General features: G+C 54.7%; 3 protein-coding genes and 1 non-coding gene across 4 annotated transcripts; 2 read left to right on the top strand and 2 right to left on the bottom strand.

Annotated features, from left to right (window-relative positions):
- Window positions 1–1,292: 1,292 nt before the first annotated feature.
- On the bottom strand, window positions 1,293–5,493 carry TRUB2 (TruB pseudouridine synthase family member 2). The gene is made up of 8 exons (XM_064393306.1): window positions 5,331–5,493; window positions 5,075–5,197; window positions 4,905–4,979; window positions 4,344–4,405; window positions 3,950–4,031; window positions 3,333–3,405; window positions 2,762–2,898; window positions 1,293–2,172 (listed from the first exon to the last, which is right to left on the bottom strand). The coding sequence occupies exons 1-8, from the start codon at window positions 5,491–5,493 to the stop codon at window positions 1,874–1,876; spliced, it is 1,014 nt and encodes a 337-aa protein (XP_064249376.1). The 3' UTR covers window positions 1,293–1,873.
- A 29-nt stretch (window positions 5,494–5,522) lies between these two features.
- On the top strand, window positions 5,523–10,898 carry COQ4 (coenzyme Q4). The gene is made up of 6 exons (XM_064393308.1): window positions 5,523–5,824; window positions 6,266–6,362; window positions 7,938–8,040; window positions 8,148–8,277; window positions 9,056–9,149; window positions 9,696–10,898. The coding sequence occupies exons 1-6, from the start codon at window positions 5,713–5,715 to the stop codon at window positions 9,856–9,858; spliced, it is 699 nt and encodes a 232-aa protein (XP_064249378.1). The 5' UTR covers window positions 5,523–5,712; the 3' UTR covers window positions 9,859–10,898.
- Window positions 10,899–11,886: 988 nt separating this feature from the next.
- Window positions 11,887–11,975, bottom strand: TRNAR-UCU (transfer RNA arginine (anticodon UCU)). The gene is given in 2 exon segments: window positions 11,887–11,922; window positions 11,939–11,975. It is a non-coding gene; the product is annotated as a tRNA-Arg (tRNA).
- Window positions 11,976–12,055: 80 nt separating this feature from the next.
- Window positions 12,056–22,034, top strand: SLC27A4 (solute carrier family 27 member 4). Its single transcript, XM_064394147.1, has 13 exons — window positions 12,056–12,214; window positions 14,578–14,744; window positions 15,398–15,792; window positions 16,481–16,639; window positions 16,973–17,042; window positions 17,149–17,240; window positions 17,782–17,891; window positions 18,317–18,526; window positions 18,758–18,884; window positions 19,073–19,210; window positions 19,362–19,526; window positions 19,942–20,088; window positions 20,336–22,034. The coding sequence occupies exons 2-13, from the start codon at window positions 14,584–14,586 to the stop codon at window positions 20,491–20,493; spliced, it is 1,932 nt and encodes a 643-aa protein (XP_064250217.1). The 5' UTR covers window positions 12,056–12,214; window positions 14,578–14,583; the 3' UTR covers window positions 20,494–22,034.
- Window positions 22,035–25,760: the final 3,726 nt, after the last annotated feature.

Here is a 25,760-nt window from a genome sequence, read left to right as displayed (position 1 = left end):
GACAGAAAGAGCCTGTATATTCCATGATTCATCCAAGTCTCTGCTGATGTGCAGCTGTGCAGAATATTTCCTGTGCCCAGACCAGAGTGGACTCTCAGGGGGGACGTTCACACCTCTCCCTAACACATACCCCTCTGCCAAGTGTGGAACACTCATGTGTTTTGGAGTAGTTTTAAGGGGAGGAAAAAAGGCACAAGGTGACAAGAACTGGGAAATGCAAACTTTGTTACTCAAGTTGCTGTTTTGGCTGGTATTTTCTGTGTAGGACTGGTTCAGCCTGGAGTGTTCCAACCAAAATGTTTCTGTCAGTGACACACACAACTGGAAATTGCTTTTGCAATAGGAAGTATGTATGGAAATTCTCCAGTTTGTGTGAGGTGTGAGCTGAGGGCATGAAGTGTAATCCATTCCCAAAGTTACTGAAGGTTGTTCAAGGAGTGAGAAGCCCATGTTTTCTTCCCCACTATGTAGGAGCACTGGGGTTAAAATTTGCAGCTGTAGCTGTGCAACTGTTCTGCTTGTGGCTGCAGGGATGGGTTTATGCTTCAGCTAGCACTGGGCAGGTGTCCAGGGAAGGTTCCCTGATCCAAATCCCTTGTCCATGGAGGATGAGAACATGCACAGAACAGCCCAAGGACAGGGCACAGTGTCCTTGGGGAATCCCTGCTGCTGGCACGGTGGCTCTGCCAGGCGGTGGCAGCTGCGTTCCACGGCTGTTCTGGCTGCTCTGTGCAGCCCAGAGGAACCCAGAACTGAAAGATTCCAGGCACTAAGAACTCCTGGGATGCTTCAGGACAGGACTGCACACTGCCACTGAGGTACTTCATCATGGCCCCTGTGACTGCCCCTCCCAGAGTTACTCTTGTACCCTTATGGTTGTCACCTGGAGGATGAAATATGCTGGCCCTTGTCCAAGTTGAGAAGAGGAACAGAACAAACCTGCTTTCCATAAATAAATCTCCAAACTCACTAAGTATATAACTGGAAAACCATTGAGTGCAATAATGGTAAGTAATTCCAGACTTTTAACTTCAATTTAGAAAGTGTGTTTCTGCAAAGTCAGACCCAGCTATAATGAGCTAACAGAGACCAAATGGTATCACAGTGTTTATAGTTTCACTAAAGAGCAGGACCTGCTGTCTGCAAGGAACTGCTGCAGAGGAAAATACCAGAGACCACTGAATACCCTTGGCTCTTCAGGAAAAAAAGGGTAAAATAAAGTAGCACTTGCTTGGTTTTTATGGGTTAATGTACATGGATGAGTACTGAGCCAAGAACCAACCTCTTCCCCATTAGGTCATTTTCCATTTTATTTTTTGTGTATCCTGTGCATTAGTCCCCATTATAAGCCACTTTTCATCACATACCTGCTCTGGATAAAACCATTTCCTTGCATTGCTTTGGGTAAGCTGTGTTTTCTCCTGTACATCCCTCATTTATCCTGATTTTGAGCTCCCATGTGTCTGAGAGCAGGGCTAATGGAAGGAAAATACTCCAGGAGAACACAGGGAAAATAAAATCCATACAGCAGATAAGTCATGCTGCCAGTTGCAAGGAACAAATCTGTGCAGTCAAGAGAATACAGCTTTCTAAGACACTACTTCCTGCTGCTGAACAATACGGGAATGGGTTTTTATATCCCTTAGCAACCTAATGTTCTCAAAATCAACAGGAATTTTGGCACAGCTACCTCCTGTTAATGAACTGTTTGTGATGCTTTAAAAAAAATGATACAGCCTGTCACTGAAGGGAAAAAAGCCTCCGACAAAAGTCATCTGAAGGAAAGGGTGGAAGTGAACTGCAATTAACCTCTTTCCTTCTGCTGTCCATCACACTGCTGGCACGTCGCTGCCGTATTGTGCTGCAGGATTGCTCACGGACGCTCCTGCAGAGCACGCTCAGCTGTGTCCCAGTCCAGCTGATGAAGAGGACTGCTCTCCTCGTGTGCCAGGGTTTTCTCCAGCTCTGTTTCCACCTTGAGCTGACAGTTCCGAATTGCCTCCTGGATGCTCTGCAGGTTCCACTGAGTTCTCGGCAGAGCGTCGTCCACCGTGAAAACCCCGTCGCGTACTCTGCGCACTTGTGTGCACACAGCAGAGGATTTCAGCTCCAGACCAATCTCGTGAACCATCTTCCGCAGGTACTGCTGAGTCTCATGCAGGCAGTGGATTTCTAGGAGGACAGAGACATTCCTTCAGGAGGAAAGCTTTGACACAAGCTCTGACATTGTAAATCCAGACATCACTCGCAGTTACGCTGAAAGAGCTGCTTTGGAAGAAGACACTAAGAGCATGGAATGATTTTCTGGAATGGGTGTTCCACACCCTTCCAAAGTGAACACTTTTGAAAACAAACCTACAGATATAGAAGAGCAATGTAGAAATTTAGGTATTTCAAAGGGGATAAAAAGGCACCTTTTTTAATAAGACAAATAATTTGTGAGGGAAAGGGGACTGGCTACAGGAAAATGACACTTTTTAAAAAAACCCAAAACCCAGCACTGAAATGCATTACACTGAAACATTGAACTAAGAAGAATTTCCCCCATAAGTATTCATGATGCAAATTTTCCAGCCTTGGGCTTAGAGCTGAACTAGGAAGGAAAAAACTAAGAGCTGGCTGGATTTACCAGAGAAGTTGTAAGTTGATAAGAAATTCCCACCAACTCATTTTGCAATAAATAATAAGAAAATGAAGTTTACCAACTTATTTGCCATAATACATATTCAGAGTTCCCCAGTACATTCTGTGCCAGTCCTACCTAGCTGGAATTCTGGAAGTGCAAACTGGAGGCATCGGATTGCTGTGATTATTGGGGGGCTTTTTCCCATGGGGCGGATTAACCCTTTGACAGCCAGCTCATATGCCTCTTGTGTTTTCATATCAATGTTAGAATACCTAGGGAGAAAAAGAGAGCAGCACAGACATTTAGAAACTTCTTTCCAAAGATGTCAATCCCCTAAAACAGAGATGCAGTTTTAATTCTTAAAACCATCCAGTGAGTTTTTGCATATATTTTTGTGGTGTATGTACTATCAGTAGTGTAGCACAATTTGGGATGGAGGTACATGGTCATGTCTACAAGTTATTTTTGTCAGCCCTAATATAGCAGATTTGCCCTAAACCAGCAGATTGGAGATTTTGGGATACAAGAAGGACATTTAACTGCAACCTCTCAGCAGAGCACAGAGCACTCAGAAGAACTTCTCTCTGCCCCTTGCTAGCACTCCAACCTTTACAGACTTCGATTATGGGAAACAAAATCCTCTCATTTGTTCTGAAGACCAGCACACAGCAGTGGGATCAGCCCAGCTCATTTCATGGATACGCACATCAGCAGGGCCTTTTGATTTGTCCCTTGAATGACGGCAAGAATCCGCTCCAGCTTCTCCCTTGTGATGTGATCTGCAAATGTTAAGGCAAAAACAAAGTCTCAATTATCCATCCAGAAACTGGAAAGTCTGAAAAGTGCCACTGAGGTATTGCTGTCCCTCGGGCGGGCAGTCACATCAAAGGGGCTGATGAGAGCTGAGGGGTGGCCTTTGCAAAGTCATTTCCCCTGGCTCTATGTGGAGCAGTACAGAGCTGGACTGCAAAGGGAGGAGTTATTTTGCTTAACTGATTCCAAAACATTGATGCTCCAGTTTTTTTGCTGTATGTTTTCATTCAATGAAATCTCCTAACTGCTATCTGCAAGTGTGATTCACAGGAGATCTGGGTCCTGACCAACTAATTAGCAACCACTGTGACCAGCATTCACCTTGCTTTGTATATAGCATGGTTAGATTTAGAATGGGGCAACTACAACATCAACAAGGACTAGAAGACATGCAAGATGTGGCTTTTGTTATTGTGCAATTCACCTGATTAAATGCTTTAATCTGTTGTTTGGTGTTCTGTTTAAAAAAAAAACAAAAAACCACCACAACACATCAAATCAGTTTCTTACCAAATGTTGTCTTCTCTACTAAATTTCCTGTGTCTGAGAAGTCATCAGTGGCTTTACCAAAAAGCCCACCAACAGTATAAACCTGGAAGAAGGACAAAGAGTGCAATTTATCAAAAAAATGCTCCAAGCAATTGAGCAGCAGTACTGCACCATGCAGCTGCTAGAAGTGCAGACTATAAGAGTTCTATACAAAAAACAGCAACATCCTGTGCTCAAAAGGCCACAAGTGGATGCTCATGTGAAGGATGAAACTTTAGACCCTGAAAAGCTCTCAAAAGCACTGGTAGGTTTGAGACTTAAGTGCAGAATCAACATCACAGGGCTGGTCTGGGACACTGGGGCAGGATCAAGCATGTGACAGCACTGTGGGGCTCTGTTCAGAGCCAGCACTTACCTTGGTCAGGTGGCAGTTGTACAGGTCAGTGAGGAGCTTGTTCCCATGGCCGATGCCAAGCACTGCAATACAGAAAATGGGGAACCTGTTACTCAGCCTCACAAAAAGTCACTGATGTGCATTTACACAGCACTGAACACTCACGCCACTCACGCCTGGACAGGGCTGTATCTCCTTAGCAGTCACGTCTGAGGAGTGCAACTAGACCCCCAAATTATTGTCTGGCATGAAAACCATAGGGCTGTAACAGAACTCTTGGATTTCCCCAGAACTTTCCACCTGGGCACTCAGGGCAAACGCTCAGCAGTGCCAGCCACAGCAAAGCCAGTTGAGGTGGTGGAGCAGACATGGGGATTGGTGTCCCCCAGCAGAACCCACTGTGCCTGGGTCTCTCCTATCTAGCTTTGCCAGCGCCTTGCTGGGCCATTTCTTCTGTGCTTTAGCACTCAAACTCCCAGTGGGGCTGTGAGACCCAGGGGCTGCTGCGGCGCAGTGGCCGTGCATCCACCCTTCTTCCCTGCATGGAAACCCATCACGGTACTGCCCCGGGACGGGACCCACCGAAGACTCCCGAGGCCTTCACATCCAGCCGGTGACCTGCTCCGATCTTCAGCTTCCTGAACCGCGGGCCTCGGACTGCAACGGAGACAGAGACGGAGCCGGTCGGCAGCGCCTGCCCGGGGCTCCCCCCGGTGCCCGGTCCCCCGGGGCAGGCCCCGCGGTGCCCTTACCGAGGGGATGGTCGGCCAGCACCGGCACGCTGGCAGCCACCAGCTCCACGGCCCCCTCCGCGGCCGGGCTCGGTAGGAAGCGGACTCGCTGCCGCGGGGCGCGCTCCGGAGCCGCGTTCAGCTCTGAAAGAGACCCGGGGGCACAGCGGGAGTCAGGGGCGGCCGGCGGTACCCGGGGACGGGCCGGGCCCCGCCGGTAGCCCCTGGGGATGGGATGGGATGGGTTGGTCTAGGGGGTCCCGCCGCCCGCGCTCACCGCGCAGCAGCCGCGTCTCCACCGCCTCCCGGACGCGGCCCCACGCCACCCCCGCCGGCTTGTACACGGCGAACAGCCCGGCCAGCCCGGCCGCCGCCATGGCCGCCCCGCCCCGCTGCGCTGAGGGCGCTTCCGGGGCAGCGGCGGGGCCGGCGCCGGGCATGCGGCTGCTGCTGCTGCTGCGGGCGGCGCGGGCCGGGGTCCCGCTGCTGCGGGGCGGCCCCGCTTCCCCAGGCAAGTGCCGCAGCCCCCGGAGCGTCCGCGCCAGCCCCTCAGCCGGGCCGCTCCCTCACCGCTGCTCCCCGCAGGCAGAGCCCGGCCGAGCCACAGCGAGCCGCGGGGCCGGGATGGACGCGGCCAGGAGGAGGAGGAGGAGGAGGAGATGGGAGGGTGGCAGCAGCTGTACCCCGGGCACATCCCCACCAGCCCGCTGCAGAAGGCGCTGCTGGCCGCCGGCTCCGCGCTCATGGCGCTCTATGACCCCTACAGGCACGGTAAGGCCGGCCAGGGCAGCGCCTGCCACCCGCGGCCAGGAAATCCCGCTCCCTGCTCCTGGGAGCTTCGTGGGAGAGTCTGGGGCAAGCGCAGGGCTGAGAACTGAGCCGGTGCAGGAGGCTGTGAAAGAGAGGGAGTGAGGAAACCCAAACACACCCCAGTGTGACCCCTTGTGATGCCACCCAGACCGGTCTGTTTCTCCAGAGTGCCCCAGGCCTCATGCCTGCTCCTCCATCCCATTCCCAGGAAAGGCCATGTGGGTGACACCAGGGCAGAGTAGCCCTGAAGCTGAAGATCTGTGGTTTATGGATCCCCACTTTGCTGCGGGCTTCCTCGTGCTCCTGGTCAATGGTTCATTGCCCTTTTTCCTCAGCTGCCCACCAAGGATAGCTGGGTGTTGTGAAAACAGCTCTTGGGTCACTCTCTGGTCTCTCTTTCAGACATGGTGGCAGTCCTTGGGGAGACCACAGGCTGCCTGGCCCTGCCAAACCTGCGAGACAAGATGAAAAACCACCCTGAAGGTTACCGCATCCTCCAGTGCGTCCCTCCCCATCCCTCCCTCCCTCCCTTGCCGTGTGGTTTGTGGTGGGGCGGCAGACACGAGGCCAAGCAGGTTCCTTGGCCTTCTGAAGGGAGAGCTTGGAAGCAGGACAAGTGTTTTGCAGCTCTGACCCTCCAGGCTAACTTTATTTTTAACATTCACAGGAGCCCTGTGACACATCCAAGGGCAGGCACCACTTGCCTGTCTGTTCTGCTCCGCTGCTGGAACTGGCAGCTGCCAACACCACGAGATGCAGCAGCAGGCACAGGGGAGAAACCCATGGATGTGGGTGCTGAGCAGTGATGAGAACACACTACATCCATGGATTTCTTCCCTGTGCCTGCTGCTGCATTTTCTTGCATTGGAAACTCTGTCTTTGCTGGTCTACCTCCTCCTTAGACACTTCCATTGTTTTTTTTCCTGTCTCAAGCTGAAATAAGGCCACTTATTTTCTTTTATAAGACTCCATCACTTCTGTTTCCATGCCTGCAAGGACTTGTTGAGTGCAGCAAGGCTGAGGACCAGGAGGGATTTCTCTTACTAACCAAGCTCTCACTGTGTATCTGCTTGCCTTCTCCCTATTCCCTGTCATGTGTCACACCTGCTGCTTGTGTCACATAGGAGCTTGAGAAAAGTTGCCTTTTGCCATATGTTTGTGCAGACCAGCCTCATCCTGGCTCGACAAATTGACTTGGTAAAACATCCAGAGCACTGGGATGGGGCTGAATCCCAGCAGAACTGCCCAGGGACAGGGTTGGGAAGGGACATACCCACCTGCTCCTTGCCCTGTGGTATTGCAGGGATTTTTAGGGGTCTGAATTGGGCACACAGGTCTTTTTGTTTTTATCCCCCGAGCTGCTGAGGTCCCTTTGACAACAAATACACAAGGAAATATCTGCAGCCAGTGTGAAATTGCTGCCAGTGATGCTTATCTCCCTGGCACCTCCACTCTAGGAGCTGAGCAGCTCCTGGATCTTTTATCGTGGGAAGAGTTTACCCTGTGAATGGAAATAAAAGGGCTTTTGTTTACTTCCAGTGCTGTGAGGCACGTGTTTGCCAACAACCTGTAGAGGAGACCTTTCTCTGGGTGGCTGCCGTGTGGCTGGTGGTGAAAGCCTGAGCAGGATTGAAGTTAAACCTGTTCTTAGAACAAATTCCTTCTCCTCTTTGGGGCTGCTCCTTTGAAGCTCTGGCTGCTTTGCAGGGGCATTAAATTTCTCTGCTCTGCAGGGCTGGCTGTTGCTGGGGGCTATGCCTGGCTGGCACACACAGCAGCAGCTTTTCAGTGCGGGGGACACCAATGTTTTTCCCACCAGAGTTGTTACAAGCACACAAGATACAGGCTCTTTTATTGCCAAGGCTTCAGGTAGACCCTTTAAGCAATTTGTGTCCCAGCCTCTGCAACAGACGTGCAGACAGGGCTGTCCCTGCAGTGAGCAGTTAGGATCTGCACAGGGAAAACAGCAGTGATGGGCAGAGGCAGGGGTGGGGGTTTCCAAGGGCTCCTTTTCTGCAGGACCTGCTGCTGTGGATTTCACTGGGAGTCTCACTGACCTGTGTTGTGCTTCCAGGGAACGGCCTCGCATCCGTCTGTCCACGCTGGACATGGCCAGGCTGCAGGGGCTGCCGGAGGGCTCACTGGGCCGGGAGTACGTGCGGTTCCTGGAGGACAATGTGAGAGGGGGGTTCATGGCGTGCACATTTGTGTGGCTGATCCCTGTGCTGGGAGCACAGGTGAGACTGGAGCCACAGAGTTGAGTTGGGCCTCTTTGGACTTGCAGAAAGTTTCTCCAGACACCCGGATGCCGCCCAAGTTTGTCGATGATGAAGAGCTGGCATACGTGATCCAGCGGTACCGGGAGGTCCATGACCTGATGCACACCCTCCTGGGCATGCCAACCAACATGCTGGGTGAGCAGCAGCGGGCTCAGGGAGCTGCACTGCCAAACCCCCCGATTGTGCTGGGCTGCCTCCCAGAATTGGAGCAGGCTGGGCCAGCCAGACTCCCTGAGCCTCAGCCCGGGCCAGTGTGTGGGGATTTTACATCATCACTGTCCTACATCACTGGCTCTGGGGTGACCAAGAGGCCATGAGATGTCACCTTTTCCCTGCTGGGAGATGCTCTGCCCAAGCCCTGGGCACAGGCAGGCACTGGATGGGTGGTTTCTGCTTGGCAGGGAGGGTGGGATGTTTTGCAAGCTCTCTGTGAAGCCAGAAGGGAATTCCTGGTTGATCCTTATCTGCACATCTCTGTGTCCTTTGCCCTTATTTTTGTCTGACTCAATAGCAAGTCACAGGTGCAGCCCTGCTGGTACCTGTGGGGACCAGCATGACAGGTCTCTTCAGGCTTAGCCTGAGTCCAGGCAGTTTTGTAGAAGGCCTGTGCTGGGAGACCAGGAGAGCCACACAGAGCATCGGGCTTTGGCACCACTTGCCGAGGTCTGCAGGGAGTTGGACTGCCTGGGATGTGTTCCCCAAGCTCCCAGGGCTTGTGGGGTGCCATTCCGCTGGGGTGGATGAGTGGAGTGTGACAAGGCACAGGATGAGGCCATGGCCAGACTTAGGAAGCATTCCCAAGTAGCCTTCCTTGGGAAGGGCAGATGTACAGCCTGTGCTGAGGAGCCACACAGCCCTGGCTGCCCTTGATCCCGGTGCTCTGTCTGCTCACAGCCTCCCTGCTCCCTCGCAGGTGAGGTGGTGGTGAAGTGGTTCGAAGCCATCCAGACGGGGCTGCCCATGTGTGTCCTGGGAGCAGCGTTCGGCCCTGCCCGGCTCAGCACACGGTAGGTGCCAGTCTCTGCCCTGGGTACACCCAGCCTGTGTGCTGTGTCCACTGGGGACAAAGAGGGGACACTGCTGGTTTGCAGTGGGGAGTCAGTCACGGATCCCTCCATGAGCCTGTTGCTGTCCCCACATCCCAAGGATGACAGCTTTGCTTGTCACTGAAGCAGAACCCGATGCTTAATCTGCATTCAACACCAGCTCCCCTGAGCCAGGCAGGAGCAATTTCCAGGCCTTGGATGGGCACATGTTGAGGGCCAGCAGGACCCTCACCACACTGGGAGCTGTTCCCTGCACAGCTGTTTTTGTTGCCCAGCAGTTGCAGAACCTGAGTTCTGGCCTTGGGTTTGTGTTGACTGTAACCTTCCTGGCACACCTTCCTCTTCTGTGCCTCAGTTTCCCCTGTGAGTTAAGCAGAGGGGATGCCAGAAAGTTAGAGGGATACATGGGACACGTGGGTTTGGCATCAGCCTACAATGGGGACTTGGAGAAGGAAATTAACGAAATGTGGATATCAAAACTGCCGCCACCTGTACCGTTTGTTCCAGAAAGCTGCAGGTCCTGGCCACCGAGCTGGTTCCCTGGGCGATTCGGAGCGGGCTCAACGCCAGCTGTGTCCTGAACGTCTACTACGAGCAGCGCTGGGAGCAGCCAGTGGAGTCCCTGCGGGAGGAGCTCGGCATCCTCCCTCCCCCGGCCGTCAGAGTGTGAGAGTTCATGTCGGGAAGGGCCCAGGAGACCCCTGTTGGCAGCCAGCAGCCGGCCCCAGCCGCACTCCAGCTCCTCCTGCCCTGCCGGGAGCACAGCGTGGCTGCAGCTCTTCCACCATGGACCCGAGGGCTGTGTTTCCTCCTGCCAAGAGCTGGCACCAATCTGTTGGTAGGGGCCAACTGGCACCTCCCTGTGCTGTGACAAGAACTCGACATCTTTTTTGCTCTTTGTAATTTTGGTTGTGGGATGTCAGGGTCAGATGTGCCTTTGCCAGCTGGTCTGGCTGCTCAGCTCTCCCAGCAGCAGCATTCCAGTGCTGCTCCCAAGTGCTGGGATGGGGAGGGAGCACACTGCAGCAAACTGATGCCTTGGCCTTCTGCAGCCCCAGGGCTGTGCAGGTAAATCCTTCCTCTCACCCTTCCCATCCTGGGAAGATTGAGGCTTCAAATCTTGGGGCTGCCCTGGACTGGAGCTAAACCCATGATTTTCAAGGAGCACAGGGGCAGGTTTGGTGTGTGCAGTGGTGAAATCCCATTTGCACTCAGGTGGTGCACTCTCCTGTTGGGTCACATTGGATGTGCCTCACTTCCTGCCTCAGAGACCAGGCAGTGTGTGATTGTGCCCACAGGGCAGGCAGGGAAATACCTTTGGGTATTTTCCCTCCTGGATTGGCTGTTTTGAGAGCTGATCCCAGTCTGCTGTAGTCCCTCCCTTTGAAAAATGATGAAATCCACATGATTGTGCTGGCTGTTCAATAGGAATCATCCCTTCCTTGGGCAACAGAATGACACAGTTGGGATGATGGGATTGAATCCACTGAGTGCAGAATCAGCGGCTGCTGGTGCTGTGTCTGGGAGCTGATTGCTGTCTGGGTTAATTAACCTGTGCTCCAGACTGCCAGCAGCCGGGGAGCGGAGTTGCTGGATGTGATGGCAAAGAGCCACGAGGCCAGGGGCTCTTTGTTAACGTGTGTTTGCTGTTGGAATTCCTTCTTGTTTAATAAATCCACACTGGGGCTTGTAGTTCATTACCCCTGTCCTTTTGCCCCGTCTCCCCTCCTGAGCTGGAGATCTGATGTGAAACCTCACCCCTTTTTGGCTCCAGCAGGTTTTCTTCCTGCCCCCCAGACTTCCTTTTTCTAACGTCTCCCTGCATCAGCCACCCCACGAGCCAGACTTTGGGTTTTTCTCCAAATCCTCCCTTGGAGCCCCAGAGATATTTCAGATGCTAAAAGTCAGTATATAAATACATCCTTTAGCTGCCAGTAAAACACACAGTGTGGGGGTTATCCTAGTGCAGTGGTCGAGATGAAAGAAACCTTTGCCTCTAAAATGACCCAGAAACGTCAGAGCCTTGGGGTGGATAAACCAAAGGGCAGCAAAGATTTGCTTCCAGGAACTGTGAGCAGCAGTTGAGAAAACGTGGGAAATGATGGCCGTGAGAGAGGTTTTTGCTGCATTTTGGGTTATTTAATGAGGCCTTGCAGTGTCCGGGCTGTCAGTGCTGGTGGTGCCGCCTTCGTGCAGCCACGTGTGGCTCAGTGGGCTGGTGCCAGCGCTACAGAAATGGCACAGCATGTAATTTTAAACGGCATCTGCTCAGCCCGATCAAGTAACAGTCTCCGTGGCTCCTGCTCCTGCAGCCATCGCTTGAGGAGCCTGCGGAGAGAAGGCGGCAGGGGAGGGAGCGGAGGGTGATTTGGGGAGGGCACACACCAGCCACATGAGAATGCTTTTTTTGGAGAAGATATATTCGCTGTGGGCAAGCGGCAGCTCCACCGTGCCCGTACTGCGGGGCCGTGCTAACAGTTAACTCCTGGAATGCTGGCACGGATGCCCGGGTACGCTCCCCGGTGCCGCCGGGTTTTACCGCGGTGCCGCCGTGACCCGGCTCCCAAAACGGATCTCCCGCTCCGCGTTCTCCCGCAGACGGGCGGGCCCCGCAGCGCCCGGGGGCGGCCGCGGTTCCCCCCGGCCCGGTGCAGCCGCGGAGCCCCGGGAGCGACTGCCGCGCCCCGGCGGCAAAATGCGACTCTGGTGGGACTCGAACCCACAACCTTTGAATGACTCCCGTCACACGCTAGAAGTCCAATGCGCTATCCATTGCGCCACAGAGCCCTCGCTCTGCCGCGCCGCCCTCACCGCCTCTTCCCCGCGCCCCGCCCGCCCCGCCCGCCCCGCCCGCGCCGCCGCTCCCCGGCGCTGCGTCCGTCACCGCGGGGCCGGGCCGGTGCACCGGGCGGGACTACAGCTCCCGGCGGCCCGCGCTGCCCGCCCCTCCCCGCCCCTGCCGCAGAGCCGGGCGGGCCCCGCTCCCGGTGCAGGTGGCCGGGCCTCAGCGGACGCCCCGGAGTCCGGTAAGAGCGTGGCACCATCGTCCCCATCCCGGTCCGTCAGCGCCCGGCGCCGCCGCGGCGGCCGCGCTCCCTCCCCGCGGGCGGCCCTGCGGGCTCCCCATCAGGCGCCGTGGGCCTGCGGGCGGCACCAGGGTCTCTCCGCTCCGCCGGTCTCCGCATGAGGTACCGGGGCTCCTCGTGGGGCACCGCGGCACCGCACGGATCCCTCCGTGCCCTGCCGTCCGCGGGAGCGCGCCGCGGGCCCTCGCCCCGCCGAGAGCGGCGGTGCCCGGGCGCTTCCGGGGCCTGGCGGGCTGGGGTGGCGGGGCCTGGCTGCCTCCCGCTGCGGGCCCTCCCGGCCTTTCTGCCCCGTGTGATGGGGCTGGGCAGCGCTGCTCGACCTCCCTGCTGGGGTCAGGACGGTGACACGGGGGGCCCTGCCCAGGGCGGGTCGGGGACAGGTGCTCCCGGGTGCCATCGGCGCTGGGGTTTCTCTCAGCCCGGCCACATGCCCGTTGTCCCCCTGGGACCCTCCTCGGGCTCGGTGCTCGCCGGGTGGATCCCCGCGCTTTGCCTCGGTCAGTGCCTGCTGGCTGTGAGCTACAGGCATGGCTTCGCTTCCTCTGCGCTGATGCAGCTGGACAAGACCTGAATCCCTAACGCAGGGCTGGAGGTCTCTGGCAGCCACACGCCGGGTACCTCTGGGGAATCTCTCCCCGGGTATCTCTCGGGAATCTCTCCCCGGGTATCTCCGGAGGAGGCACCGGGATGCCGGAGTGAGGTGGAGATAGAGCAGAGGGTGACAGGGGCTTGCCTGAGCCTGCCTTGCCTTCAAGCGGGAGATTAAGCGCTTTGCTGCCCACACAGAGTGGGGCTCCCCCGCTGCCGCCTCTCCATCCGCTGCTGTGAGGCTGTCACAGGGTCCCGGCTGAGGCACAGCAGTTTGATGGTGATCTAAAAGCTGCCCTGTTGAAGTGCAGAGAGAGGCTCCCAGGCAAAAATATAGTGAGTCCTGCTAAAAGGCAGAGGGACAGTGTTGTGGGACATCATGTCTGGGAGGTAGATGTTTGGTGGGGAGTGTTCAGAGGTCACTGGCACAAGGGGGAATCTCAGGGTAAGGGCTACTGGTGGGAAAATGTGTCCACGTGGGAATGGTGTCTTGTGCTCTGATGCTTCCCAGCCTGCTGCTGGTGGCACAGCTCAGAGGTGGGACAGCCAACAAACAAGACACATGACCATGTGGCACTGCCTTGGCTCCCACCCTGAAGGCATCTGGTATCAAATCCACAGAAGCTCCTTGGATCTGAGGGACTGCACGGAGCAGAGGGAAAGCCACAAGTGTGGCTCCCAGCCCCACCAGTTGTACAGGAGCCCATGCAGGGCTCCCACCTTCAGAGCAGGGAATCAATCTTCAAGAGGGAAATGATGCAAATGTTTCCTTCCTCTTTGGCCTGTGTCCATGCCAGGAAGGGCCAGTTTTATCTAGGAGCTGTGAGGGTCACATCTCTGTCATTTTCCTCCTCCCAATGCTATTGCCTGAAAAGAGCCATTGCTAGATCACTGTCTCTGAGTCTCAGAGCTAATTCTGGGGTGTGCCTGGGATGGGGACAGAGATGCTGTTTTGGAAGGACAAGTACCAGAGAGAGAGTCACTGTCCCCAGGGAATGGGACAGGGGCCTGGGCACTCCTGGCAGCAGCGACAGCCCTTGTTCTGCCCACTCCAGCCTCGCCTCATTCCTGACCTGCTCTGGCAGTGCCTCCAGCCTACCCAGGCCAGGAAACAGCCCGCCAACATGAGGGTTTGCAAACACAAGCAGAGCTCAAAGAACTGAGTTTCCTGTCCCTGATCCTGTCTGAGATGTGTTGTGGAGCACGTGAAGCTGTGCTCTTCCAACAGCTGTGATGGCTGTCCTGGAGCCAGGCATGCAGGAGAGCTCATGCTCGGGGCCTGGGAGACTCTGGATTTTAAGGACAGAGGGGTTCTGGGGTAGAGTTGAGGGTTACAATCATCTGTACACAGCCTCCTGCCATGACTTTGCTCACACATCCATGGAAGGGACTTTATCCTGCATCTCATGTTGCTGGGGCGTGGCCAGAGGCCTGGCTGGTGTGCAGGATGTGGCTCCCCAGGTGGGAATGGCTCTCGGCTTGCAGCAGGCAATGCCGTGCTGATGGCTCACTTGGAGGCCATCTCCAGGGTCAGATAAAGTTACATCTTTGGGAGCTCTGGGCTGCTGGGTTACATCCTCACTGCCAGGAGGACTGATGACTCAGGGACCTCATCCAGGAAATTGGGGGCTGCTCAGGCACCCCACGCCCATGGGATTGTTATCACCACATCCAGCGTGCGTGGGTTGATGGCCCTGGTTTCTCTCTCCCTGCAGGCCACGATGCTGCGTTTGGCTGCTTTTGCAGCTGTGCTGCTGTTCTTCAGGGTCACTCTGGAACTGTCCTGGGCCCAGGCCATCCCTGCTCTCTTCATCTTCTACCTGGCATCCGGTGGATGGGAATTCTTCCTCATATTCCTCAAGACATTACCAAGGGATGTCAGGTAGGTGTCGTGGCTGGGATGGTCCAGCCGTCCTCCCCTGGCCCTCTGCTCTGCCTTGGTGTATGTGTATGTGTGAGCACAGTCCCTGAGTCCCTGCACAGCCTGGGCTTCTGCTGGCACCTGGCCTGGCTGGAAGGAGATCTCCCTCTGCCGTGACCGGGTGACTCCAAACTCCGGGGCAAACTTTTCCCAAGAAGGATAGATTTCAGCTGAGCTCAAAGTCTATTGACTGTCCTTGTACTTCAACCTGTCCCTAAAGCTGCTGGCGTAGCACCAGGTCCCTGTGCAGAGTTTGTTCTGAGTTGGTATCAGGCTGTGCCAGCTCCTGGCAAGGATATGTGGGGAAGGAGTGGTGGTACCTCTTGGAGAGCACTCAAGGCTCAAAAATGCCCCTTTGATTGGGAACATCCCTGTCTGCAGACTTCAAAACACATCTCTCCCTGGCTTTGGGCATCTCTGCAGATGTGTTCTGCCTATGTGCACACTGCTCAGGGGAGCACACAGAGCTGCTGCTGACCTCGAGCGTGGTCTGGTGTAAGTGCTGGGCTGTTGCAGCTTCTTGGAAGGTCCTTGTGCTGTGCTGGCTTTGCTGGAGGAAGTGATTTTGCAGGGGTCACTGAGCAGCTGCCCTCTTGCTCCCCTTCCTTTGGCAGCACGGGGCTGGTCCTGTTGCGGGTGAAGTGGCAGGTATGGAGGCACGTGAGGGAGAAGAACACAATCGCCAAGATCTTCCAGAAAACCGCAAGGAAGTATCCAGAGAAGACAGCACTGATCTTCCAAGGCACGGGCGAGAGCTGGACCTTCCGTCAGCTGGATGAGTACTCCAACCAGGTGGCCAATTTCTTCTACGGCCAAGGCTTCCGCTCGGGTGACGTGGTGGCACTCTTCATGGAGTCCCGCAATCAGTACGTGGGGCTGTGGCTCGGGCTGGCCAAGATCGGGGTGGAGACGGCCCTTGTGAATTCCCACCTGCGCCTGGATGCCTTGCTGCACTGCATCACCATCTCCAGCTCCAAAGCTGTGGTTTTTGGGGTGGAAATGATGGAAGGTGAGGCGCTGGCAGATGTTTTGGGGGTGCTTTGGACTGGAGGGAGGTGTGTCTAGTCGGTGGGCTCAGTGTTCCTTTCCTGCCCACCGCAGAGGAAGAGAATGGACAGTTGAATCATCCAGGAATTAGATTTGTGTTTGGGGTTTTTTTGTTGTTGTTGATTCCTTTGGACATTGGGCAGGATCTGGAGTGCAGTGCAGTCTGCCTCCCAAGCAGGTCAGCCTGGGTATGAGGATCCTTCCTTGTGTCTCTCAAGTCCATTCCCAGCATGGACACATGTTTTGGACTGGGCCTGCCCCACTGCACAGGAAGAACCTCTCCTTGCTCTCCATGGCTATTGCTACATCCTTGCAGCACCTTGGCTCCAGTTCCTTGTGTATTTTAGCCCACACCTCTGAGGCTGATGGTGTCAACAGACCTCTTGGCACCAAAGAGGTTTTGGATGGGGAAAGGTGGAAAACAGGATCTTCTGGTCCCTGAAGAGGTCTGGGCTGTGGCCCCAGCATCTGCTAATCATGGGAACAACATCTGCCTGGGATGGCTGTGAGCCCTCTGGGGACTCTGCCAAGCACAGTGGGGGTACTGCTGCCTGGGGCAGGGTGTCCCTCAGGCTGTCTGGGAGGACAGGGGGTCTCTGTGCTGTAGCCACCCTGCCACTTTTCTCCAGCTCCCCTCTTTACTTTCTCAGCAATGCAGGAAGTGCAGCCCTCCCTGGATAAATCCATTCATCTCTTCTGGTCCGGGGAAGAAAATCCTAAATCCGTGCTTCCCGGTGCAAAACACCTGGACCCCCTCCTGCAGATGGCCCAGCGACACCAGCCAGCTCCCCCTGATAAAGGCTTTCTTGGTATGTGGTCAGCCTTGGGGCCAGACATGTGGTGCTGATTTTGAGGGTCAGCTGGTTACAGCTCTGGCAAGATTGCTGGGGATGCTGATGGCAAGGGGTGCTTGGGATGGGTCTTACTCCAGTGTTGGAAGCCCAGCCCTGTGTGGAGCAGTATCTTGTCATACCAACAAACCTGATCTGCCCAGAGCGATCCCAACATGTTCTTTAAGCTGTTACGTGAGGGTTTTGGCTCAGCTGGCAAGAGTAGAGTGTTTAAATTTTGCTTGTCCCCCTCTCCTGGTTCGGCCAGCTCCTAGATTGGGAATGTGACCCTGTCTCCTCATTGCTCCCCAGATAAACTCTTCTACATCTACACCTCTGGCACGACGGGGCTGCCCAAGGCTGCCATTGTGGTGAACTGCCGGTAAGGCTGTGGACAGGAGCTCAGGGAGGACGGGGCTGAGCTCTGCCCTCTCCTAGCACAGCGCCCCAAACCCTGCTCCTGACATGCCTTTTCACCCTCCCCTCAGGTACTTCCGCATGTCCAGCTTAGTTTTTTACGGTTTTCGGATGAGGTCCGATGATGTGATGTACGACTGCCTCCCGCTCTACCACGCTGCAGGTAACGTGTGCCATACAGAGCTGGCAGCCTGGGGCTGGCTCTTCCCTCAGCCAAGCCCAGGGCTCGGGCTGGAGGCTGGTGTGGCTGTGATCCCATGTCGAGGAGGATGAGACTGCTGCTTGCAGTGTGTGGCTGAGTGACTGAGGCTTTTTCTGCTTTTCCCCTGGAAGCCAAGAATTGATCTGGCTGACCTTTGGAGCGGGGAGTGTGTGGGGAGGGAGTTATCCTACCCTGGTTTTGGAATATCTGTTCCTTATTGCTGCTCCCTGTGGAAAGTAAGGGGGGAAAGTCTAGGGGAAGGAGAAGCAGTGCCTGCCTGGCTGGCTGAGACATGCTGGGATATTTAGGTGCAAAGTGCTGCCCTACATGTTACTGCCATGTGTCTCCTCCCTTGTGCCATGGTCCTGGGGGCTTTGGCTGGGTGAACCCCCACTGCTGTGAGCCAGCCATGGCCTCTGCCTTGCCCTGCCAGTTCTTTCCATGGCTGGGCTGGGCAGGAGGTGTTTGGGGACTGAGGGCTTTCCTGGCTGCTTCTCTGCAGGGAACATCGTGGGGATTGGGCAGTGCCTGCTGCAGGGCATGACGGTTGTCATCCGCAAGAAGTTCTCAGCCTCACACTTTTGGGAGGACTGTGTGAAATACAACTGCACGGTGAGGCCGTGAGGCAAGGGGCCAGTGGGGAGTGGGCAGTGAAGCATGGGGGTCTGTGCCTTGCTGGGGAGAGCCCAGCTGCTGGAAATCGGGGACACCTGGACCGGTTCTGTCTGTCCAAACCCCCTTTCATGGTGGTGGGGCTGTGTCCTTCCCACCTGGGCTGGTAGGTTCATGTGTCCTCCTCATGTTCCAGCATTAGCCAGGAGATAGTGGATGGGTTTCACAGCCTGGAGAGGTGGGTTAACCAGGGAAGGACAGGCTGGATGAGTTAGCAGAACTCTTTTTTTCTTCTCTTTTTTACTGCGGCCTCTTTAGCAAACTTTGGGTGTGTTGTGCCATTCCTTCCTGCCCTGAAGCAGCCTCAGAGAACCCAGGGCTTGGCAGAGGGATCCTAGTGAGTCTTTCCTCTCTGTTGCTCCCAGATCGTGCAGTACATCGGGGAGATCTGCCGCTACCTGCTGAACCAGCCGTACCAGGAGGTGGAGCGGCAGCACCGGGTGCGCATGGCCGTGGGCAACGGGCTGCGGGCCTCCATCTGGAGGGAGTTCATGGCCCGCTTCGGCATCGCCCAGGTGGCCGAGTTCTACGGGGCCACCGAGTGCAACTGCAGCCTGGGAAACTTTGACGGCAACGTAAGGCCCCACCATCCTCCCTCATGGCCCAAAGGGTGCCCCAAAGCTGGCCTGGGCAGGGTTGGAAACCCACATGAGCTGTTTGCTCCTTGGCACGGGTTGCCATCCACCCAGAGGGGTTTTGGCTGCTGTGTGGTGCCACCTCTGTGGTATCCTGGGAGTGTGTGAGCAGTGGGTTCAGGTGGGACAAATGTGTTTGCTACCCACAGCTCTGAGCTCTTTCTGTTCTAGGTTGGGTCATGCGGCTTCAACAGCAGGATCCTACCAAATGTGCACCCCATTGGTCTGGTGAAGGTGGATGAAGACACTATGGAGCTGATCCGGGGACCGGATGGTGTCTGTATCAGCTGCAAACCAGGTGAGGAAACCACAGGGATAAAATCTCCTCAGCCCAATGGGAGTGTGAGTGCTTCACAATACCTCAGGATAATTTTCCTGGATTTGTCTCTGCTCAGTTAAATCACACCAACCCCATTAAACACCCTTTTAGCTTGGGGGGCTGGGGGTTGTGGTGTTTCCCCCCTTCATCCCCTCTTCTCACTGCAGGGGAGCCGGGGCAGCTGGTGGGTCGCATTGTCAGGAGCAATCCCCTGCAGCACTTCGATGGCTACCTGAATCAGTCAGCCACCAACAAGAAAATTGCCAGGGACGTGTTTACAAAGGGGGACGCTGCTTATCTCACAGGTGAGGCCAGCAGGACCCCTCTGTGTCTGGGAGTGAAAGGCACCTGTGTGGGAATGGGGACTCTTCCAGGGTAGCAGCGCTGCCCTGAGATGCTCCAAGGTTGCTCCTAGCCAACACCTCATTTTTTTGCCTATTCATTGCTTTCCAATAGGGGATGTGCTGGTGATGGACAAATATGGCTACATGTACTTCCGAGACCGCACCGGGGACACCTTCCGATGGAAGGGGGAGAACGTCTCCACCACGGAGGTGGAGGGAACGCTGAGCCGCATCCTCAACCTGACGGACGTGGTGGTTTATGGTGTGGAGGTCCCAGGTAGCTGAGGGGGAAATGGACAATCAGGAGAGGCAGGCAGGCCTCCAACACTTGAGTGTGAACATGTCCTGCATGTCCAGACTGATGTGTCCTTTGACAAGAGCCTAGGCTGAGGCTCCCTCAGGTGGGCGAGCTGGGAAGAGGCCACAAGGGGTGTGGCTAGCAGGAACCAGAGGGTTTCCTCACTCTCAAGCTTTGGTCTGATTCTGGCTGGTTTGTAAGGACCTTGTGTCCTCTCTGGCCATGACTGTGACTGCAGGGTATCACTGGTAGCCCTGGCCAGAGGGTGGTGACACAGCAGTGACACAGCTGGACGTGCCAGAGCTTCAGTACAAAGCAGGGCTGGTGCAGGGCAGAGGGGAGATGATGCTACAGGGACAGTGTATCTGAGTGCTCTTCATTCTCTGCCTCTTAGGAATTGAAGGAAGGGCAGGAATGGCAGCCATTGCCGACCCAGAGAACTCCTGTGACCTAGAAGACTTTTCCAGCAAGCTGAAAAAGGCCCTGCCACTGTATGCACGTCCCGTCTTCCTGCGGTTCCTGCACGAAGTCTCCAAAACAAGTGAGCCATGGCATGCACGTTCACACTGGACATGGAGCTGGGGGAGCCTGGGAGGGGAAATCCTGGTTACAGAGATCATTGTGTAGGGTTGGGATGAAGCCTTTCTGCCCCACAGAGCCCATGGCCAGTTCCTCAGGTGGTTTTGAGGCATGGGGACGCAAGGCTGGGTCTGGGGCTACACAGGTGTGGTGGGGATGGAAGTGTGTGGGCTAGTGAGCCCTTACTCCTTATTCTCTCCCCATTTCAGGCACTTACAAGTTCCAGAAGATGGAGCTGCGGAAGCAGGGCTTTGACCCTGCGCTGGTGAAGGACAGGTTGTATTTTCTGGACTCCAGGCAAGGCTGTTACCTGCCACTGGACCAGGCAGCGTTCAACAGAATCCAGTCGGGAGACCAGAAGCTGTAACTGGTGGGGCTCAAGCCAGGCACCTCCCAAATCCTGCTGGGGAGAGGGGGCAAGGCAGGCACTGGGGAAGGAAAGGTTCGCAGAGTGATACAAAAGGCACGCTAGAGATTTTATTTGACAAGTTTTACAGATAAGGGTTTGGGAGGAATACAGAGGGGATTGAGGGGAGGGGGATGGTCACATACCAAAGCATTGACTCATTATGGCTTTATTTTCTGCTTGATACAGTGGTGGTCCCATGCCATGGGAGGGGCAGGGCCCTGGCCAGTTGAGGAGGGAGGGGGTGCCCCTGCTATTACACTTTGCTTTTCCTGTCTTTCCCTACCTTTTCCTGCCTGCAGCAACCCTTCCTTGTGAAGGCCATGAAGGGGCCAGTGCGGGGCTCTTCCCCACTTCTCTACCAAGCAGCCAGCTTCTCCTTGGCACAGGGACCCCCTTGGCAGAGGGAAGGTGGGTGCCAGGCGCAACCCCTTCCCTCTGCTTGGCCTTGCTGGTGTCATGTGTCTGCTGTGAATCAGGGGAGCAGGGTAGTGTTGGGCTCAGGAGGGGGACAGAGGTGTGTTTCTGCCATGCCATCTCTCTCCTGGGGATGACATTTCTATTTTTCACAATGACACGCACATTATATTATATTATATCTATATATATATGTGTGTGTGTGTATATACATATATATATATATAATACACGCTGACTTTTTTTTTTTTTTCAATCTTAATTTATTGTCCATACTTTTGAATGTGTCTCGGGTTTGTGCAGTAGGTGGAGGGATAGCCCAGACCTGTCCTCTCTTGGAGAATCATTTTCTCTCGCAGGGAGGTGGGATGCTCATCTGGGACTGATTCTCCTCTTCCAGCGTGGGTGCAACTGTAAAATGTCCTTATGGCCTTGCTCCATGGTGGAGGAGCAAATCCCACTACCTTGTGGACTCTTCTCTGGGTCTTTTAGTTCCATCTTTTGTGGATGCAGCATTGTTTTGTGGACCTTCTTCCTTGCCGAAAGCAAGTGGGAGAGTGGGAAGAAGGGCCGAGTTTGCCTTTGCTTAGATGCACTCAGGAGGTAACTTGCCAGGGGAAACAACATCCTCTGGAGGGTGGCCTCTGTGAGAGCCTTTGTGCATCCCTTCCCAAAAGATGTGCTCTGCATCCCTTCCCAAAAGAACCCTCCCTGTCTCCAGCACCAGAGCAGGGCCCTGAACTGCAATGTCTGTGTGAAACACCCGACCTGCGCTATGTGAATTCCCCATGTTGTGTCTGATATGAAACAGCCTCCGCTGCGATGTTCAATTCCAGACCTCAGAAAACAAGCAGAAATTTCTCTTCCAGAGAAAACTCTGGGTTGGGTTGTTTTTGGTTTGTTTTTTTTTGGTTTTGTTTTTTTTAATAATCTGTTTTTATGCTTTTAGCAGGGTTACTCCTTAAAACGACATCTGTCTTTTGTGAGGGCAGGGTGTGTCTGCTCTTCTAGCTGTGCTTCCACACCAACGTACCTGCCTGCCTCAATCCGTCCTGGTCTCACAATTAAACACAAGTATGGGTCTATGCTGCTGTTTCCTACCTCTTCCTTGTACAGTCCTGCTTTGTGAGGGAAGGTGGGGGATTTTGCTGGTTTGGGAACTGCCACTCCGGAGCATCACCCCCCTATGTGCATTTTGACTCATCTTAGAACAGAGGGAACAAGCCCCTTGCTGCTGGGTTTAATGACTGTGTGAACACAACATGTTGATCAGACCCTCCCCAGTTTCCTCCACTAACTCTCCACACCCCATTTTTCCTTGTTCTATCCTTAGCATTGCCATCCTAATTTGTTCTGGCCCAGTTCTCCCTCCCTGTTTACCTTTGGACATGTGGCTCTTCCACCCTCTCCTGTTCTCTATTTCTTCTTCCTGCTGCTTCTCTGTGTTTGTCCATGCTGAACTTCCCAGCTCATTTCTGCCCCTGCAGACACGTTTTTTGGTAGCCATTGCTGCCAGAACCATCTTTTACACCTTCTGCATCCAACCCTGGTGATAGGAGAGCCTTGCTCCTTCTTGGTATGGGGCTGCCAGGGACAAATGTCTTCCATGAGCCTGAGTGAAATGTGTTGCCTGCTGAAGCACACCGTAAGAAAAGTGTTGGAAATCTTTATCCTTTATATACCACCTTCACCCTTTGACATGTTCAAATGGGTGACTTCTCCAGCTGAAAGCTTTAATTTTAGTTTTTCAGTCCCCTGGACACTCACAAGCCTCTGTCCCAAAGCAGCCAGTGGAAAACATCATCCCCACAGCCCTGCAGCATCCGGGGGGCTTTGCCACGAAATTCACCAAGGAAATTTTGCATTCGGGGATCCTATTTGGGGGCCGGGGAGCTGGCGCAGGGAGGGCTGCAGTGGAGCCCCTGCAGGTGCTCTGCTCCCACCTGCGGGCCCTGTCCCGCTCGCAGCCACCAGAGGAGGGCAGGCTGGGCTCGGCTATCGCCTCCCCTCGGGGGGACACGCTCCCGGGGCTCCTCAGCCTGTGCTGCTCAGAGCCCTGCACGGGGGCATGTGCAGTGGGAGGGTACCACCCCGGGTAGGTGCTGAGGTGGAGAGGAGGCTTTGGATGCAGATAACGGTGCTGGGTGTGAGGCCGGTGGCAGTCCCAGGCACTGGTGTGCACTGTGCTCGGGCTCCTGGCTGGAGACTGTGCCTGATGGAGACTGTGCCTGTGACTGTGACTGTGCCTGATGGAGACTGTGACTGTGACTGTGCCTGACAGAGACTTGGGCAGCAGCGAGGTCACCGAGCTGTGCCAGGTGGGTGGTGGGTGGTGGGCACCGACCTGAACCACCGGGTCTCATCCAGCCTTCTGCTAAAGGCAATGAGGAAAAGCTTGGCAGCCCTGAAGTCAGACCTGGGGATGCAGCATTGTTTTGTGGACCTTCTTCCTTGGAGATGGGTGGTTTGGAGTGGTAGAGGAGGACACAGGGGGACTGTACTCTCTCCCTGCAGGAGATGGCTGTGCTGAAGAAAGAGGGGTTGCAGGGCAAAACTCAGCACTGTGTTTCTGTCTGTCTGAGAGCAGGGTAGGTTAAAAAAGCCTACCAAAGGAAATTATGCATTCAGGGCACTGCCTGTAAAATGCAGATGTGAATAGCTTTGGAAGCTTATGGAAATATGGCTGTTACTTGCCTGCTAGTGAGTCCATACAAATGCAGACTGGCTTGAGTTGTTGGGTTTTGGAGATGGATGGGAATTATGGGCCTGTGAGAGGAGCAGGATGTAGCCCTTACTGGTGCCAGCACACATCGGGAGCTGGCCCTGGCTGGAGCATAGCCAGGAGCCCATCTCAAGCCCTGTATTTTGGGCTGGCTGTGAGGAGGGGGAGCTGCACAATTCAGGCAAAAGGAGCAGGATGAGGCTCCCCCAAGGTGAGAGCTGCTGCTCTGGGGAGATGGGAGGTGCTGAGTCACTGGGAAGGAGCTCAGCAGACCCCACAGAGGGCTGGGGTGCACAGCCCATGGATAGCAGAGGCTGTGCCGGAGGGCTGGGCCGTGCCCGTGCCACACACACCTCTGTGCCAGAGGATTTCCCAGGGAGAGGGGAGCCCCAGGGAGGTGTGCTCATAGCCCTGAGCTGTGCTCAGAGCAGCCCCCCATGCAGCGAGGCTGGTGTGGGGGGTTGGTCCCCTCTGGTGCCCAGGGACCATTCGCCATTGGCGCTGTGTTTGTCCTGACTGAGGAGGGTTGTGTCCCTCTTGGCAGTGCTTCAAGATTCCCTGAAACACCCAGCTACACCAATTAGAGGTTTTCCGCTGGCTGTCAGCTTTGGGTTGAAATCCTGGGGCCTTTCTGAAGTCCCAGCTCCTCTGGAAAAATGAAGTTTATGTGCAAGTGTCCCTGCAGCTCTTGGCCCAGAAATAAAAGTGCAGGTGTGGTGCTGAGCCTGGGATCAATGCTGAGACACAACACTTCCAGCAGAGGGGTATTTGGAATGAAGTAGCCAGTGTTTAATCACAGTCTCATTTTTAAAAAAATCTTTTTATTTGTGCAGTTTTAAGGAAGAGGCTAATTGAATCCTCTTAGAGACACCTTGTGAGACATCCCTCCCCTTTGATCAGTGCACTAGTCTGGCTCGACAGCTGCATGTAGATAAAAGTCCTATACATAAAGTACGAGGTATTGTTCTGTTTTAATTAAAACACTTAAAATTCTGTTTGCATGAGGTTAAGAAAACATTAAAATCCTTTCCACAGTTATTATCAAACTGCTAATTTAAGCAAAGCTAAAGAGCTTTACAAACCAAATGTGCTTTTCCCCATGGAGATGACTGCTTCTCCCAGACCCTGTGTCCTGGACAGTGACAATATATCAAGACAAAAAATGTGGCAGCTTTTTTTTTTTCTGGTCTGCTCTAGGTCCAACCCAGCCAGGCCATGCTTAGTGTGCAAAACTGAAGTGTATTTTAGCCTTAATGCAGATGGGGGCTTTGCAAGTTGCTCAGAATCTTTCTGGGTGAAATTAATTTCTGCTGCTGAGAAAGTCTGTGACAGTCTTTAACACTGCTTCTCTCCAGCCTCCTCCTGCCACTGTTGGTGTGTCAGAGCCTTCCCAAACAATGACATCTGCCTGCTCCTCTGCACACTGGGGAGCTGGCTTTGCCTTTAAGCAGTGACAGGGAAATATTCTGGACTAAAGAAGAGACTATCCTTTGGTGCACTCTTTAGAAATGGAAATACTTGATTCCCCTGAGTGGTTCCAGTGTAACGAGGAGCTGGGCCAGGAGTGGCTTTTCCCTCTCCAGTTTGAAGGGACTGTGTGGCCAGGGATTCCACCAGAATGATGGTCTGTGAAGATCTCATCATGCTATGTGAGAGGGAAGGGACAGCAGTTTTCCTTCCCAAAGCAGAGGGGCTTCACAAGGGAAGAGAATGTCCTTAGGGCTGTTTGCTGCTGAGCTCCCGGCCTGTGCAGCTGAGCGAGGCTCAGGGAGCAGGTATGGGTCCTGATTTGTTTTTTTTGAACCTGGCCCATTTCAGATCCCACCTTCCAAAGTAACCTTGGGTTTGATCTGCTTTTCTCCTGGTTCATTAAAAATCCACACACAGGCACAAAATCATGGCAGGCCAGGCTCTGGGAGAGCTTTGGGTAGTTGAGATCATGCAGTACAGGCTGGCAGCCCCAGGAACTGCAGGTGATGGTGATGCCATCCAAGTCCAGGACATATTCCTGCTCAGGATGTGGGTCATTGCCCAGCTCTTCCCTGATCCCTCCACAGATGATCCCAGGCTTGTGAGGTGGGATATGACC

The sequence above is a fragment of the Passer domesticus genome, chromosome 18 (assembly GCF_036417665.1).
Source record: "Passer domesticus isolate bPasDom1 chromosome 18, bPasDom1.hap1, whole genome shotgun sequence".
Lineage (NCBI taxonomy): Eukaryota > Metazoa > Chordata > Aves > Passeriformes > Passeridae > Passer > Passer domesticus.
The sequence above is the reverse complement of the archived record's forward strand: the minus strand, read 5'-3'. Positions and strand labels throughout refer to the sequence as shown.

Excerpts from the sequence above, each read along its gene's own strand:
- TRUB2 (XM_064393306.1), bottom strand. The coding sequence starts at position 5,493 with ATGCCCGGCGCCGGCCCCGCCGCTGCCCCGGAAGCGCCCTCAGCGCAG. Across the intron at positions 5,198-5,330 it reads GGAGACGCGGCTGCTGCGCG|AGCTGAACGCGGCTCCGGAG; the intron begins GTGAGCGCGGGC and ends GGTCTCTTTCAG. Across the intron at positions 4,406-4,904 it reads GAAGGCCTCGGGAGTCTTCG|TGCTTGGCATCGGCCATGGG; the intron begins GTGGGTCCCGTC and ends TCTGTATTGCAG.
- COQ4 (XM_064393308.1), top strand. The coding sequence starts at position 5,713 with ATGGGAGGGTGGCAGCAGCTGTACCCCGGGCACATCCCCACCAGCCCG. Across the intron at positions 5,825-6,265 it reads CTATGACCCCTACAGGCACG|ACATGGTGGCAGTCCTTGGG; the intron begins GTAAGGCCGGCC and ends TCTCTCTTTCAG. Across the intron at positions 9,150-9,695 it reads CCTGCCCGGCTCAGCACACG|AAAGCTGCAGGTCCTGGCCA; the intron begins GTAGGTGCCAGT and ends CGTTTGTTCCAG.
- SLC27A4 (XM_064394147.1), top strand. The coding sequence starts at position 14,584 with ATGCTGCGTTTGGCTGCTTTTGCAGCTGTGCTGCTGTTCTTCAGGGTC. Across the intron at positions 16,640-16,972 it reads CCCTGATAAAGGCTTTCTTG|ATAAACTCTTCTACATCTAC; the intron begins GTATGTGGTCAG and ends ATTGCTCCCCAG. Across the intron at positions 20,089-20,335 it reads GCACGAAGTCTCCAAAACAA|GCACTTACAAGTTCCAGAAG; the intron begins GTGAGCCATGGC and ends TCCCCATTTCAG.